Consider the following 16753-nt stretch of genomic DNA (forward strand, 5'->3'; position numbering starts at 1 on the left):
TAGCATTGAAATGACAGGTGTGTGGTGGCAGATGCTCATAAATCTCTTTTTCTGGATAATCTTAGTTGCCCTGTAACTTTTTTTCTTTTAATTTTTGTGGATACATAGTTGTTGTATATACATACAACTATGTATGTAAACATCTCATGTATTAATGGAGTACATGAGATGTTTTGATACAGGTATGTAATGCGTAAGAATCATATCATGCAAAATTGGGTATCCATCCCCTCAAGCATTTATCATTTGTGTTACAAACTATCCAATTATACTCTTTTAGTTATTTTTAAATGTACAAATTAAATTATTATGACTGTAGTCACCCTGTTGTGCTATCAAATACTAGGTCTTATTCATTCTTTCTATTTTTTTTTGTAGTGATTAACTATCTTTACCTCACCTCCACCTTTCCCTACCACCCCACTACCCTTCCCAGCCTCTGGTAACCTTCTTCTATTCTCTAACTCCATGAATTCAATTGTTTTGATTTTTAGATCCCACAAATAAGTTAGAACAATATAGCCCTGTTCTTTGCCTCCCAGGACGCAAGATGGGTTAGAACAGACATTTCTGAAACAGACCCAGAAATAGTAGAGGCTGGTCTGGCATAGGCTCCCAAGGGCAAGGGCTCTTCACAGTCTCTCTGCTTCCACTTTCGCACCTACATTGCCCCTAGGAAACTCTTGCTCTCTTGTGCTTGGAGTGCATTGCTCAAAGTCCTGACACTGACTTATTATTGACCTATCCTTCTTGGAGCAGTTTATCCAAGGTCCTTCCTGGGCTCATTAAAATGCACCTGGTCTGGAAGCCATCCGCTATCTATGGTCCTGAGTTTTGCTACTATAACAGTGATGTAGCCCCCAGTCCTCAACCCAAAACCACAGGGCAGTGTGACAGTCTGCAACAGGCCAGCAGAGATGTTTCAAGCCCCGTTCATGGGAACAATTATGCAATGGAACTAGAAAACTGGGTCCCCAAGCTGTCTACTGAATTTTAGTCTCAATCCCCCAAACTAACAAGTAGATGTTCTCAGATTTACTAACAGGTCAATCTTCTCTTGGAGGGAAGGCATGGAGAGAATGAGATCATTTTCCTATAATCATTTTCTAAACGGAAAAATTTGTTTCCTGACCAACTTTTGCAATGCTGTAAGAATCTCATATTAAGTAGTTTTCTCTCCCCACGGCAGTTTCTGCATAAGTAAATAATAAAAGCCCGTATAGTGTCATGATTTCACGTGGCAAATTTCCAGGCCCAAAGATTTAGAAACCCTGGGACAGTGAGTGACTATTTTGCATTTATCTAAGTTGGAAATGTCACAGGATATCAAGAACTCAAGAATATGTCACAGACCTCTCTGTAGATACAATCTTTAGGAGCAACCAAAGGTATGGAACTCTTGAAATGCAACTTCTTAATAGTACGATGAATGGGCTATGAATTCTAGAGAAATATAGGAAAGCATTTTATTTACTGATCACTCAACTCTACCTATAAAATTGGTTCCAGTGCTGACATTCGAAATAGCTAATAGTGCGTTACTTTAGCAAAGGCATCTTCCATTAAATGATAATTACATTTTCCTTTCTTCTTAAACTTCAGGAGACTTTGCTGTGCTCTTAAGCTCTGGACTTTCTATGAAGACTGCCATCCTGATGAATTTTATAAGCTCCCTAACTGCCTTCATAGGATTATACATTGGCCTTTCCGTGTCAGCTGATCCATGTGTTCAAGACTGGATCTTCACAGTCACTGCTGGGATGTTCTTATATTTATCCTTGGTTGAAATGGTAAGCTTGGCGGCTTTTCTATTTGGTTTTTCTAAACACTGAAAATGTGAAACAGAGAAAAAAAAAAACAGTAAAAATGGAAGGATAAATGAGTAGAAGAGAAAAATTTATAAAACAATATAAACCATTAAGGAATATTCTTTGTACTCCAAGAAAGTGCATTCTAGGCAGAAAGAACGTAATTTGAGGTACAGAAAATATTGACATTTTCTGTAGCGTTAAAGTGACAGGTGTGTGATAGCAGTTGCATGTAAGACTTTTTTCTTTTAGTGAATTTAATGGAAAGAATGAAATGTTTGCAATCTTCAAAAAGTAATCATCAGCTCATTCGATTCCAGCTTTGGATCTATATGTGATGCCTGTATTTCCAGTTGAAAAATGAAAAGTTCTGTCAATCAGCCAGCTATTTTATTTATACAATGCGGAAGTTCTGTTAAATAGCCAGCTATTTTATTTATACAATAGAAAATAATTCAATGAATTTGTCATTGAATTAAATCACTGTTTGACGTAATTAACCACACGTATTTTTAAAATAATGACTACATCTTTGAAGTTTTAATGGCCAAAGGACCATTGCGCTGATGAAATGAGAAAGAAAGATTTTTACAGTATTTGGTCTCTAAAATTGCAATGTATGTTTCCTATAGAGGTCCTTGCTGACCCTAATGATAACTCAGTCATTAGTTTTCTTCCTGTATACCTGATTAGGGAATTGAACCTGGGAAATTTCACATTGTCTTGCTTCTTAAATTCTCGTCTCCATAAGATAAAAGTCTTTTTGAAGGTCACTCTCTATTGGGCTTGTTTACAACTTTAAAAACATCTTAAGGTAAAATCATATTGATCATCCCTTCTCATGGGTTGGAATATGGCAAATAAAAATAAAATAAATTAACAAAAGAAGTACTTAAGGCTGAAATCAGGCTGAGTAAAAGTCAGATATGTTATTACCTCTGTCCTGGAGAAGAAAAAGTAAATTAATCTTGAAGGTAATATGTGGAACAGATTCATTGAGATTGACTACTAATGAAGCAGAATCCAACCATTGTCCTGGAAGTAAAAGAAATATTTCAAAAGGAAAAAAATATAGGAGGCAGAAACCTGTGCTAGTACAACCAGAAAAGCAGTGCGTTGTTGAAGTTAAGTCTTAATAAGGGGATTCTCAAAGTAAACCCTGCCATTTTTAAACCCCACTCTAAGGCTCCTGAGTTTCTGGATGTTTTTCTTAATTCTTATGAGATGCATGCAGATGAGGTAAACACCAAATGTCCTTCCATATTTAGAAATGTTCTTATATATTATCTGTGATGCTCTGAGAACATTCTAATTTTGATAGTAAAGTGAAAGTGGAGCAAATTTTGACCCAGCAATCCTATTACTGTGTATATATTCAAAGGAATATAAATCATTCTATTATAAAGATACATGCAGCACTATACACAATAGCAAAGACATGGAATCAATGCAAGTGCCCATCAATGATAGACTGGATAAAGAAAATGTGATACATATGCACCATGGAATAATACGCAGCCGTAAGAAGGAATGGGACTGTGTCCTTTGCAGGGACATAGATGAGGCTAGAAGCCATTATCCCCAGCAAACTAATGCAGGAACAGAAAACCAAACACTGCATGTTCTCACTTATAAGTGGGAGCTGAGCAATAAGAACACATGGACACAGGGACGGGAACAACACACACTGGGGCCTGTCGAGAGAGGGTAGGGGTGGGGAGAGCATTAGGGTAAAGAGCTAATGCATGCTGGTATTGATACCTAGGTGATGGGTTGATAGGTGCAGCAAACCACCGTGGCACACGTTTACCTATTTAACAAACCTGCATATGTACCCCGGAACTTAAAAAAATAAAGTGGAGCAAATTTTACCCCTTTTTCTGAACCTATCCCCCAACCTGAGGTCAATGTTATGGAATCCTGCGATTCTTTCAACTTGAGAAATCTGGATTTACAGCTTTGTTGTGACTTTGAAACCACTGTCACTCATTTAATGAAGTGAGCTATACTTTGTTTAAACAGTCTTGAAGGTAATGTGTGGAGCACATCAGTCCTCAGATTCACTCTTGAGCTTCCTAATTTTCAACTTTCGATTTCTAATTTCTCTTTATGGATCAGTTCAGGGCAATTTCTGGATTCTTTCAAAATTTACTCTGTTTTTCACACAGACTGGTTCTCTCTTCAAGTAGGATGAATGTCGATGTCTGTAGTCAATTTGTTTTCTTTGCTTTTGTCTACTCTCCCAGAATTGACCTGGGAAGGTTATCAAGAGCCATTTGTCACGCGGTACCCTAAGCTAAATATGTCATTTTCCTTTCAATGTTCCTGCTCCTTTTCTTGTAAGGGTAAGCAATTGCTTAGAAGAAAGCAATGTGACTGATATCCTGTGAGATTCCAGCTGGCATAAATCTTGACCCTATTGCAAATGGCTATTAGCCGAGGAAAAACCAGCATCCTGGCAGAAAGACAGGAAAAAAAAAATACTTGTGAGTTTCCCGGGGCTACTTCCTATCATCCAGGTCGCTTGCTCTCACGGCCTTCTGAGCAACTTCTAAACAAATGCAGCTCTTTCACATAGCAATAAGTTTAACTGTTGCTGTTCTCTGGGGCCATGCCAAAGAAAATAGTGGGTCATTGAAAGGGAAGAAAACAAGGTTGCAAAGACTCTGAAACAGTAAAGAAAATAAATGCAGCAACTAAAGGGTAAAGGGGAACACTAGATAGAATATACTAGTTAATTGCTAAATCCTGGATATTGACCAGGTACCTTCTGAATAAGGTTAATGTGAAAAGACTAGCTAGATCTTTGTTTGTTTGTTTTAAAGAAGTTGGGTGTGTTATTTCAAACTCCCAAAAGAATAAGAACTAGAGACATAAATGAGGCCATTAGCAATGAGGTCAGCAAAGAAGAAAGTCCTCTCCGGGGAAAAGTGCCAAACTTAATTCTCCAAAGTAGAATTGGCTTATTCAAGTATACTAACTCCAAATTGCCCTGAAGCATGGCTAAAGGAAGTTAAGAATGAATGCCGCTCTGGGTGGCCGGAGGAAATTAATGCTCTGTTATGAAGATCAGTGTCCTAGACTGGGTTTCCTTCAAAGCAGCTGGGAAGACAAAGGACAGGGTGAAAGCAAGTCATTTTGGAGGTGATCCCAGGGAGCAGAAGTGAAGGGCCGGCAAACTGAAACAGAGAAGGAAGAAAAGTCAATACCATCTGTGTTTTTATTAAGTTGACCAGGACTATGGGAACACCATTACACAGGACCTTCTGATGAGGCTCAAGAAATATGCCTCAGAATAGTTTACCTGGGAAAGGAAGAGGCTTTATCTACAGGCTCTTGTCCCTGTGTTCAACACTGGCCCTGCCAGCATTATCTCCCCATCTCCACTTCCAGGTTATACACACTTGAGTACTAAGAGCATTCCCGTAAAGGGGCTCAAGCCATCACATCAGAGAAGCGCAGGGCAGGAGAAAGAGGAATGCAGTGTGGACCGGAAGCAAGACTCTGCAAAACCAATCAACACCTCCTTGGAATGGGTCTCTGCAGCAGTGACTGGGGTCAGAGATGGGGCTGAGTGCATCTGAAATAGCACATGTGATGTCCATTAACGATTGGCCCCTTCCACTCCTCAAGTGCCTTCTTTTCCTCTTAACACCCATCTCTCCCCAAGTCCCTTCGTGGTGGTAGCCAGCCAAAATACTACAAAGACTTAATACAAAATAATAAGTGGAAGAAGCTCCAAACCCTGCTGGCCCTGAGGCCATAGTTGATATTCTTCATCTCTGCTCTCCAGCATCCAATCCTGATTCTCCTCAACTCCAAGCAGCTCTTGGGTTGATCTACATCAACCCAACCCTGGGAGGGGCAACTTAGGTCTTCAATGAAGGGTCTGAATGTTCACTGCTTTGTCCTTGTTAGGCTGTGTATCCTTTAGTTGCCTGGTGACCATTGTTACCAGGCATCAAGAAGCACCAAGAGATGCTCCAAGAAATCTGAATTTGTAGCTGTGTTCCTTCTCTCCTCACCATGCAGCAGCACCCCTAACTCCTCATGGTAACTGTTACAGGAAAGGAGTCCTAATCCAGACCCCAAGAGAGGGTTCTTGGATCTTGTGCAAGAAAGAATTCAGAGAGAGTCCACAGTGCAAAGAAAAAGCAAGTTTATTGAGCAAGTAAAGGGATAAAAGAATGGCTACTCCGTAGACAAAGCAGCCCCATTGCTGCTGGTTGCCCATTTTCATGGTTATTTCTTGGTGATATTCAAACAAGGGTTGGATTATTCATGCCTCCCCTTTTTAGACCATTTGGGGTAATGTCCTGACATTGCCATGGCATTTGTAAGCTGTCATGGCGCTGGTGGGAGTGTAGCAGGGAGGATGATCGGAGGTCAGTCTCATCGCCCTTTTGGTTTTGGTGGGATTTTGCTGGCTTCCTTACTGCAACCTGTTTTGTCAGCAAGGTCTTTATGAGCTGTATCTTTTGCTGACCTCCTATCTCATCCTGTGATGTAGAATGCCTTAACTGTATGAGAATGCAGCCCAGTTGGCCTCAGCCTCATTTTACCCAGCTCCTATTCAAGATGGATTACTCTTATTCACATGCCTCTGACATAATCACTAACAATTACTCTTACCATTATAGTAACTTTCTTCACTGTTGGTTGATCCACTAATATAGGGAGCCCCAAATGAGCAGGTGGTAGTGATAGTTTCAAGTTGACTGGAAACTTTATTGCAGGAGTTCTCAACCCCTGGTCCTGCTGGGAACGAGGCCGCACAGTAGGAGGTGAGCAGCAGGTGAGCAAGCGAAGCTTCATCTGTACTTACAGCCGCTCTGCATTGCTCACCTGAGCTCCACCTCCTGTTAGATCAGCGGGGGCATTAGGTTCTCACAGGAGCGTGAACCTTATTGTGAACTGCGCATGTAAGGGATCTGGATTGCACACTCCTTATGAGAATCTAATGCCTGATGATTGGTCACTATCTCCCATCACCTCCAGATGGGGCCGACTAGTTGCAGGAAAACAAGCTTAGGGCCCCCCACTGATTCAATATTATGGTGAGTTGCATAATTATTTCATTATATATTACAATGTAATAATAATAGAAATAAAGTACACAACCAATGTAATGTGCTTGAATCATCCTGAAATTATCCCCTTCACCTCCGACCCTCGGTCCATGAAAAAACTGTCTTCCATGAAACCGGTCCCTGGTGGCAAAAAGGTTGTGGACCACTGCTTTCTTGTATTCCCTGGTGCATTCTCCCCAGGAACAGGAATCTGTGGTCTGACAGTACCTAAGTTTACAGGAACAGGGAGCATAAATACCCCAAGTGAAAAAAATAGCAATACTTATCTATCAATTGCTTTATAATTTTGTACTGTTTCTAATCGCTATTATTTCCTTCCTTCTTACTTTGCATTTAATTTTCTCTTTACTTTCTTGCAGCCGTGTAAGAGCATCTCATTTTGTCTGAGAGCTGAATATTCCTTCTAAGAAAATTCTCAGAATTGGAAATCTAGAGGATTTCTTAAATCGAGCTTCTCTAAAGTTTATAAAAATTGCCCAAATTGAAAAAAAAAAGCCCTCAAAGTATTGTTTTTTTCCAGCGTTTGGATAAAACAGACTTTATTTTTAACTAATATAATTTGTTATTTAAAGCATAAATTAATTAATTAAAAAAACATAAATGGGTTATGCCAAGGGACGGTTTATTTTGGATCTGAAACAAAGTTTCAAACGTTTAGGCATTTTTCCTAGGGTTTTTAGATCCTGCCAAAATGGTGTTTCCATAGCAACAAGACTATAGAAACCTCAAGGGGCTATCACTGTAGATGTAACTAGAGATGTCCCTACAATGGGGGGAACTGGACAACTGCCCAGGAATTTAGTACATTAATAGAACCCAAGCTGATGGAGGAGCTGTAACTTAGGGAGGGAGCTAATGGAGAAGGAAGTACCTGTCCAATTCATGCCAAAACACAATAAAACATAGCCCAGGTGCCCCCTCCAGATGTATCCAAGGCAAATGAATTGGAATAGGGGAAATATCCAATTTCAAACCCTCTTCCCCCATCAACCTCCCTCATCATATAAGGTTCTAGATCTCTTCCCCCACCCTCACGTTTTTTGGATGCTCTTTAAAAACTTCATTTCCTCTCCAAGACTATCCCTTATGTTTCTTCAACCTTATTTTACTTATCCAATAACTTTGCAGGCAGGGGATTGGGGGGAGCAGGCACCTCAAGAATAAAAAGCAGTCACTCAGAGCAATTTACTTATCTTCCCTCTTGTGAGAAGTGCCTACCAGAAGTAATATCACAGCCAGACCTTTGCCTGGAGCACTTTCAATTTCCAGATAATTTTCCTTATGTGAAAGGCAGGATAAAAGGTATTTTGAATATGAATTTAAGATCCTCTACCTTTAAAACATATCCAAAAATGCAAAAATCAAACCTAAGTATTAAATCTGGCCAATAAATAGGATTATCAATATAGTTCATCCTCTCTACACTTACTGTAGGTCAGTAAATGTAGCAGCTTCAAGAACATGAATTGGGTAAAAACAAAAAAACATTAACTGAGTGACAAACATCCACCTTTCTAGCCAGGCTTCTCTTCTGTTCTTCATCATATAACTATAAAATTTAAACTAGAATCCTAGACTTTTAGAATATTGATCCCATTCCCTCCTCCCCATTTTTCTTTCTTTTTCTTGTGATTTATTGAGTTTGAATGAGTCTTTATCAGAGAAATCTAGACTCCAGGGCAATTCATTCAAAGATCTACAATCACCAAGTCGGGTCTGGTAAATGAATCCTTTCTCCATCCAAAGGATGAGTAAGTCTTCCTTTCTTTGAAGTTTGGCAATACCTAAGTGTAACTCTGTTAAACATCCACCCACAGGAAGAGATTTTGTTTGAAAAAGACATATGAAGTAACCTTGATATACGTATTTGTTTTCAACAAATATTGTAGTTAAAATCAATGAGTTCCACTGGCATCATTTTAAATATCCTTTGGCTGAGAAAGAAATAGCAAGCATTCAAAACTCATTTCAGGCAGCAAAATTAATGTAATTTAACATTCACAATTATTTCTTAACAAAAGCAAGAACGGTGAATCATTCTTACCAACAATTTTGAAAGACTTCTATCCTCTTTCTGTAAAAATCAGTCAAACCCTACACTTAGAAATTTTCTACTGAGAAAATGAGTAATTAAGCCAACTTTGGTGAAGGCTGAATTCTCTCTGTAATTAAAAGAAATTGACCAATCAGAAATGCTGGTATTTTTCTACTCCTCATTCCTCTTTTCTTCTAACTAATTTCTCAAATCATACACACACATACACACAGATCTTCCAAAGCAGTTATTTTAAAAATGCAGTTGGCCCTAGAACAACATAGGTTTGAACTGCATGGGTTCACTTATTCTTAGATTTTCTTCCACCTCTGCCACCCCTGAGACAGCAAGACCAACCCTTCCTCCTCTTGCTCCTCTGTCCCCTCAATGTGAAGATGAGGATGAAGACCTATATGATTGTCCACTTCTACTTAACTAGTAGTAAATGTATTTCTCCTCTTTATGATTTTCTTTTCATTTCATTTTGTTTCTCTTTTCTTCTCTCCTTTCTTTTTTTCTTTTCTTTCCCAAAACAAAATAATACAAAGCCCAAGCACCCCCTCCAGGTATTTCCTTCCTTCCTTTCTTCCTTTATTTTTTTGAGACAGATTCTCACTCTGTTGCTCAGGCTGGAGTGCAGTGGGGCGATCTTGGCTTACTGCAGCCTCTGCCTCCCAGGTTCAAGCAATTATCCTGCCTCAGCCTCTGGAGTAGCTGGGATTGCAAGCATGTGCCCCCATGCCCACTAATTTTTATGTTTTTAGTAGAGATGGGGTTTCGCCATGTTGGCCAGGCTGGTCTGGAACTCCTGGCTTCAAGTGATCCACCTGCCTCAGCCTCCCAAAATGCTGGGATTAGAGGCGTGAGCTACTGCATTCATCCCCCTTACGATTTTCTTAATAACATTTTCTTTTCTCTAGCTTACTTTATCGTAAGAATACTGTATATAATACACAGAGCATATAAAATATGTGTTAATTGTGTTATTGGTTAGGCTTCTGGTCAACAGTAGGCTATAAGTAGTTAAGTTTTGGGAGAGTCAAAAGTTATACATGAATTTTCAACTGTGCGGGGATCAGCATCCTAACCCCCACATTGTTCAACTGAACTAAAGCTGGCTGACGTCTGTCTTTGCTGAGCTTTACGACTAAGAATTTGTCTAACTGAATCACTTCCCCTAAGGAAAAAAAGGAGAAGAGAATTGTTAAATACAAGTTTAAAGCAGGTAACATCTTAGTCTCTCCTAATTGTGTGTGACAGTGATGTGCTCTTTATCGTGTAACTCACAGTTTTCAAAAAAATTTAATTTATATTCTGCCGCAAACTGCTTCATGAATTGCCTTGACAAGATCCCATTGGGAAGTGATAGACATATAAGATTCTGTATTTGAATTATTCAGCAAATAAAATTTTTAAAGCTGAAGATTTTAAAATAACCTTGAGAAAAGCCTCCAGGTTGGATATCCCATACAAGTTGAGAGCTGTTTGGTCTTTGCCTTCTTGCATAATAAGGAAGGTTAAAACAGCTATGTTAAGTTGTTTATTGAACATAAATACTAGTTGAAGAAGACCTAAATTCAAAACAGTGGGAACAAACCTCCCGATTTCAGGAGATTCTTGAGTCAACAGAGTGTTGAGGATTCTACTCTCACTAATCAAATATGATTCTAAAATAGAACATATTCTAACATCCCTCTTTTGATTGATGTCAAAAAGGACAACCAAAAAAATGAATTCCATGAAAAAAAGGAAAAGCACAAGATAGCCATAACCAAACTTTTATTTGAATTCAACCCTCAGAAGATTGTTAAAAGCGAGAATTCATATAATATTTGTAAGCGAACATTCCAGAGAAGATTTTTATTCTCCAGAATGTTGTAGAAAGAGAAATCCTGGAGGACCTTTTTAAGACTCTGTGGCTGATAAAACTCATCTCTGTGCATATGTAACCATCTCCACCAAGGTCCAGTCAGAGGGTCAGCCAGGTTCATTAAAAGAAAGACACTCCAGACTTCCCTCCGTCTTGTTTACAGCAAACCATCACAAAGAAACTAGAAGTAGAAAACCCTGCAGACTATTGAAAGGGCGGCTGGGCATGGTGGCTCGCCCGTAATCCCAGCACTTTGGGAGGCAGAGACAGGCGGATCACGAGGTCAAGAGATCGAGACCGTCCTGGCCAACACGGTGAAACCCCTTCTCTACTAAAAATACAAAAATTAGCCCAGCGTGGTGGTGCGCACCTGTAGTCCAGCTACTCGGGAGGCTTAGGCAGGAGAATTGCTTGAACCCAGGAGGCGGAGGTTGCAGTGAGCCAAGATCGCACCACTGCACTCCAGCCTGGGTGACAGGGTGAGACTACGTCTCAAAAAAAAAAAAATAAAGGGCTTCAATTCTGCAAAAATGGATTCGTTTGTGGTTGTTAATGAAGCGTGAGGACATGAGAGCTGAGTTTATGCTCAGGGACTTTCAGATCTAAACAAAAGTCAGAATTTCATGTTTTTTAGTGGAAAGTAATGACAATGAATCTTTACCAGGCAGTAAGTGACATCTCTTATTATCACATAGGTTCTTAGATCTAACCTAAATGGTGCTTTATTAAAAATATTGTAATATTATAATCTTTATATTATAATAAGCTAAAAAGCTAAACAATGATATTACAATAAGTTAAAAAGATAAGTAGTTAATAAGCATATTACAGTAAGCTAAATATATCACAATAAGCTAAAAAGCTAAACAGTTAAAGCAAACTAAGAATTTTAAAGTTTTAGCTATCATGTTTGGGTCTGATCCATTTTAAGTTAATTTTTATATATGGTATTAGGTAAACATCCAACTTTATTTATTATCATTATTAGTATTATTATTAGAGACAGAGTCTTGCTCTGTTGCCCAGGCTGCAGAACAGTGGCATGATCATAGCTTACTGTAGCCTGGATCTCCTAGGATCAAGTGATTCTCCTACCTCAGCCTCCCAAGTAGCTGGGACTACAGGCAACTGCCACCATGCCCAGCTAATTTTAAAAAATATTTTTTGTGCATATGGCATGTCACTATGTTGCCCAGGCTTGTCTTGAACTGTTGGCTTCAAGTGATCCCCTTGCCTCGGCCTCCCAAAGTGTTGAGATTACAGTATGAGCCACCATGTTCAGCCTGTTCTTTCGAATGTGTGTATCCAGTTTCCCCAGCACCATCTGTGGAAAGGACTCTCCTTTGTCCATTGAATGGTTTTGGCATCCTTGTTGAAAATCAATTGATCATGTGTGCAAGACTTTGTTTCTGGGTTCTCCATTCTATTCTCTTGGTCTATATGGCTGTCTGTAGCCAGTACCACACTCATTTGATTATTCTAGTTTTGTAGTAAGTTTTGAAATCAGGAAATCTAAGATCTCCAAATTTATTCTTTTTCAAGATTGTTTTGGCTATTTGAGGATCCTTTGAGATTTCATATGAATTTTAGGGTTAATTTTTCTATTTTTTTAAAAAAGTGATAGGGATTTTGATAGAGATTACCTTTAGTCTGTACTTTAAGTAGTATTGATATCTTAATAATACTAAATTTTCCAATCCATGAACATGAGATGTCTTTCCATTTATTTGTTTTAAATTTCTTTTGGCAATGTTTTATAGTTTTCAGTGTACAAGTCTTTCACTTTCTTGGTTAATTTTATTTCTAGGTATTTTCTTCTTTTTGATGATATTGTAAATAAATTTGTTTTCATTTCCTTTTTGGATTGTCCATTGTTTGTATTTATAAATGCAACTAATTTTATGTGTTTATTTTGTCTTTCAACTTTGCTAAATTTATATATTTGGATTTTGTTTTAACATCTTGGGAGTGAAAAAATATATACCTACGGCTTAACAAATTATTATTTAACAGAAAGATGTGTTCTGCAAGCAGTATTTTTAAAAATATAATGCTATAATGCATAAAAATGTGTACATTAAAGACGCATTTACAAGTCAAAAAGATTCTATAATAACCACATAAGCCCTTTCCTCTTGTTTTGTTTTTGAAACCCACTGGAAACAGAAATCAAAATTTAGCTCATTCAGTGTCTGTTTTTCCCTTCTTCAATTTTAAGTTGTTTGAATACAGAAATATGCATTTATGACAATAAATAAAGGAAATCTCTATTGTCTTTAAATGTTAGAAGGGATCATGTCTTTTTAAGTCCTTGTGCTGTATGACAAAATTAATCCTTGCATGAATTTTTTTCTTGTTCACTAGGGCAACTTTTCTGGTATTTCCTTAAAGTTTGTGATAGTGAATGCCAGGTACAAACTGCCTTGCTTGTTAGGACTAATATAGGTTTACAAATCTGATGCATCTACAGTTTGAGTGTCATAGTGATCACAGCTGTGAAGAGACAACCTATGTATGGTTTCATGTTTCTAACTATCTGGAAGAAAAGTAAAAAAGTAGTGTGATTGACTTCATGGTGAAGCACTACAACAACTAGCAAGATGGCTAGATGATGTATGGGAGAAGAAAGACGAACTAAGCCAGTTCATGCACTTTTTGGATTTATAAAGGCCAAACGGTCTTCCTAATTTATCAATTTTTCAGCAAGTTGTGATCTCATAGATGAATTTTTCAGTAAATTTTCTTGGAGACACTGCATGGATAAAGGATTATACATATTATTAGGTTGGGCAAAAACTGTATAAACTTTTGGGTACCACTAAGAACCATATTAAATCTATCTATCTATATATCTGTTTAATGGAAAGACTATTACATGTCTCTTTGTAATCATTTTTTAGTTGACATGTAAACAATAATCATCAAAAGACTCCAAAAAATTGAGATAAAAAATTAGCTGAATGCCTTATTAACATTGTTCTCAAAATGTGAATAAGTGAATACTCAAAAGATTTTTTTTTCGTTTTTTCTCTGTGTTGGATATTAGGGAGATGTTCCAGTGACTCTTCATAATAGTGATCACATTTGGGAAAAAAAATCTAGGTGCGTTGGTGGTATAATATTGTGGAAGGTGCTTGGACTAAATCTTGTCCTGAGTATCAATAAGACTGTGAAAAGGCACAGTCTAGTTGGGCCTTAGACATCAAACACTCCAGTAACTTGAAATATGCTTTAGTTTTTCCTTCTTTTTTATTTTTAAAAAATTTTTAGAGTAAGAGAACTATGGGGGTGGGACATAAAAAGTACAGAATGAACCATAATCATGATGATTCTTCTCAAAGTGGATGTGTAACTCTTGTTAAGAGTGCTTCTAAAGATAAATAATCAACTTTTTTTTTTCACCTACACTATCCAAATGGTGGCCAGTAGTCACATGTGGCTATTATGCCTTGAATGAGGCTAGCATGACTGAAAAATGGATTTTTTTTAGTTAAACTTTATTTTTAGGGCAGTTTTGGGTTGACAGCAAAACTGATCAGAAAGTACAGAGTTCCCATATGTCCCCTGTCTCCACACATGCACAACCACCCCACTATTGACATCCTGCAACACCGTGATACATCTGTTACAATTCACAAACATACCTTAACACATTATCACTCAAAGTCCATAGTTTATGTTAGATTTCACTCCTGGTTTTATACATTCTATGGGTTTTGACAAATGGATGATGACACATACCATTGTATCATATGGAATAGTTGAACTGCCTAAATGTCCCCTGTGTTCTGCATATTTGTTTATTCTTCCTTCCCCCAAATCCCTGTCAACCACTACTATTTTTACTGTCTTCATAGTTTTGTCTTTTTCAGAATGTCGTATGGTTGTAGTGATACAGTATGCTGCCTTTTCAGATTAGCATCTTTCATTTCATAATACAAATCTGAGTTCCCTGTGTCTTTTTACAGTTTGATAGTTCATTTCTTTTTAGTGCTGAATAATATTTCACTGTCTGGATGCATCACCATTTATCCATTTACCTACTGCAGGACATCCAAATTTAGTTCCTTTCAAATTTTGGTAGTTATGGATTAAGCTGCTGTAAATACACTTAAGCAGGTTTTTGTGTGATCAGACATTTTCAAATCTGTTGAGGAAATGCCAAGAAATATGATTGCTGGATCATATGATAAGGGTATGTTTAGTTTTGTAAGAAGTTACCAAACTGTCTTCCAAAGTGGCTGTACCTTTTGGCATTTCCATCAGCAATGAATGAGAGTTCCAGTTGCTCTACATCCTCACCAGCACTTGTTGCTGTCAGTGTTACGGGTTTTGGCCATTCTAATAGGTGTATGGAGGTATTTAATTGTTGTTGTAATTTGCAATTCCCTAATAATATAAAATGCTAAGCATCTTTTATATGACTACTTGCCATCATACCTCTTCTTTGGGGAGTCTCTATTCAGGTCTTCCCATTTTTAATTGGAAATTGTCTGTTTTCCTATTAACTTTTAAAACTTCCTTGTCTATTTTGGATACCATTCCTTTATCAGACATTTTGCAAATGTTTTCCCCCAGTCTGTGGCTTATCTTCTCATTCTCTTGACATTGTCTTTCACTGAACTGAGGTTTTAATTTTGGGAGTATATATTTAGGGCAACTTGAATCTATGCTCCTGGATTGCAATCCTGAAGCTTGGCCCAAATACATTATTTACTTATATATTTTTAAAAACATATTTTAATTTTAATGAAGCCCAGCTTATGAATTCTTTCTTTCATAGATCATGTCTTTAGCATCTTGCCTGAAAAGTCATTGCTATACCTAAGGTCACCTAGATTTCTTTTATCATAATCTTCTAGGATTTTTATGGTTTTGCATTTTTAATTCAGGTCTATGCTTTATTGTGAAGTAATTAATTTTTTCTTTTTGAGACGGAGCCTCACTCTGTCACCCAGGCTGGGGTGCAGTGGCACGATCTTGGCTCACTGCAACCTCTGCCTCCTGGATTCAAGCAATTCTTCTGCCTCAGCCTCCTGAGTAGCTGGGATTACAGGTGCGTGCCACCATGCCTGGCTAATTTTTGTATTTTTAGTAGAGACGGGGTTTCACCATGTTAGCCAGGCTGGTCTCGAACTCCTGATCTCATGATTCACCCACCTTTTTGTGAAGAATGTAAGACTGTGTCTAGATTCACTTTTTTTGTAAGTGGATTTCAGGTTGTTCCAGCACCATTTTTTGAAAAGAAGCCATTGCTCCATTTTATTGTGTTTACTCCTTTATCAAAGATCAGTTCACTGTATTTATATAGGTCTATTTCTGGACTCTGTTATATACCATTGATCTATTTGTCTATTCTTTTAGCAACACAGCAGTGTCTTGATTCCTGTAACATTATAGTAAGTCTTGAAGTCAGGTGGTGTCAGGCCTCCAATATTTTTCAGTGTCAGTCTTTAATATTTAGTTGGCTATTATGGATTTCTTCCACTCCATGTGAACTTTAAAATCAGTTTGTTGATACCCATTAAATAACTTGCTGGGACTTTGATTTGGATTGAATTGAATCTATACATCAAATTGGAAATAACTGACATCTTGAGGATATACAGTCTTCCTACCCTTGAACGCGGAATACCTCTCCATTTATTTAGTCTTTTGATATCATTTGTCACAGTTTTGTAGTTTTTCTCATATACATCTTGTGCACATTTTGTTAGATTTATAACTGAGAGTTTCATTTTTGGAAGTGCAAATGTAAATGGTAATGGATTTTTAACTTTAAATTTCACCTGTTCACTGATGATATAGAGAAAGGCAGTTGACTTTTGAATATTAACCATGTATTCCATAACCTTGCTATACTTGATTATCTGTTCTAGGAGCTTTTTTGTTGAATCTTTTAGCTTTTCTTTACAGTTATCATGTCATCTGTGAACAAAGGCAGTCTTAT

At 37.7% G+C, this 16753-nt stretch overlaps 1 protein-coding gene and 1 long non-coding RNA gene across 3 annotated transcripts in view; one reads left to right on the plus strand and one right to left on the minus strand.

Moving 5' to 3' along the window:
- Positions 1-16753, plus strand: part of SLC39A12 (solute carrier family 39 member 12) — a 90586-nt gene that overhangs the window by 55282 nt on the left and 18551 nt on the right. For both annotated transcript variants that reach the window (XM_054435558.1, XM_054435559.1), the window contains one exon: positions 1603-1790. In XM_054435558.1, coding sequence (XP_054291533.1) covers positions 1603-1790 — 188 coding nt within the window. The remainder of the gene's footprint in view (positions 1-1602; positions 1791-16753) is intronic.
- LOC129006167 (uncharacterized) lies at positions 222-8976 on the minus strand. The gene is made up of 5 exons (XR_008491931.1): positions 8943-8976; positions 8088-8176; positions 6972-7105; positions 2745-2843; positions 222-1828 (listed from the first exon to the last, which is right to left on the minus strand). It is a non-coding gene; the product is annotated as an uncharacterized LOC129006167 (long non-coding RNA).

This window comes from Pongo pygmaeus, chromosome 8 (assembly GCF_028885625.2).
Source record: "Pongo pygmaeus isolate AG05252 chromosome 8, NHGRI_mPonPyg2-v2.0_pri, whole genome shotgun sequence".
Lineage (NCBI taxonomy): Eukaryota > Metazoa > Chordata > Mammalia > Primates > Hominidae > Pongo > Pongo pygmaeus.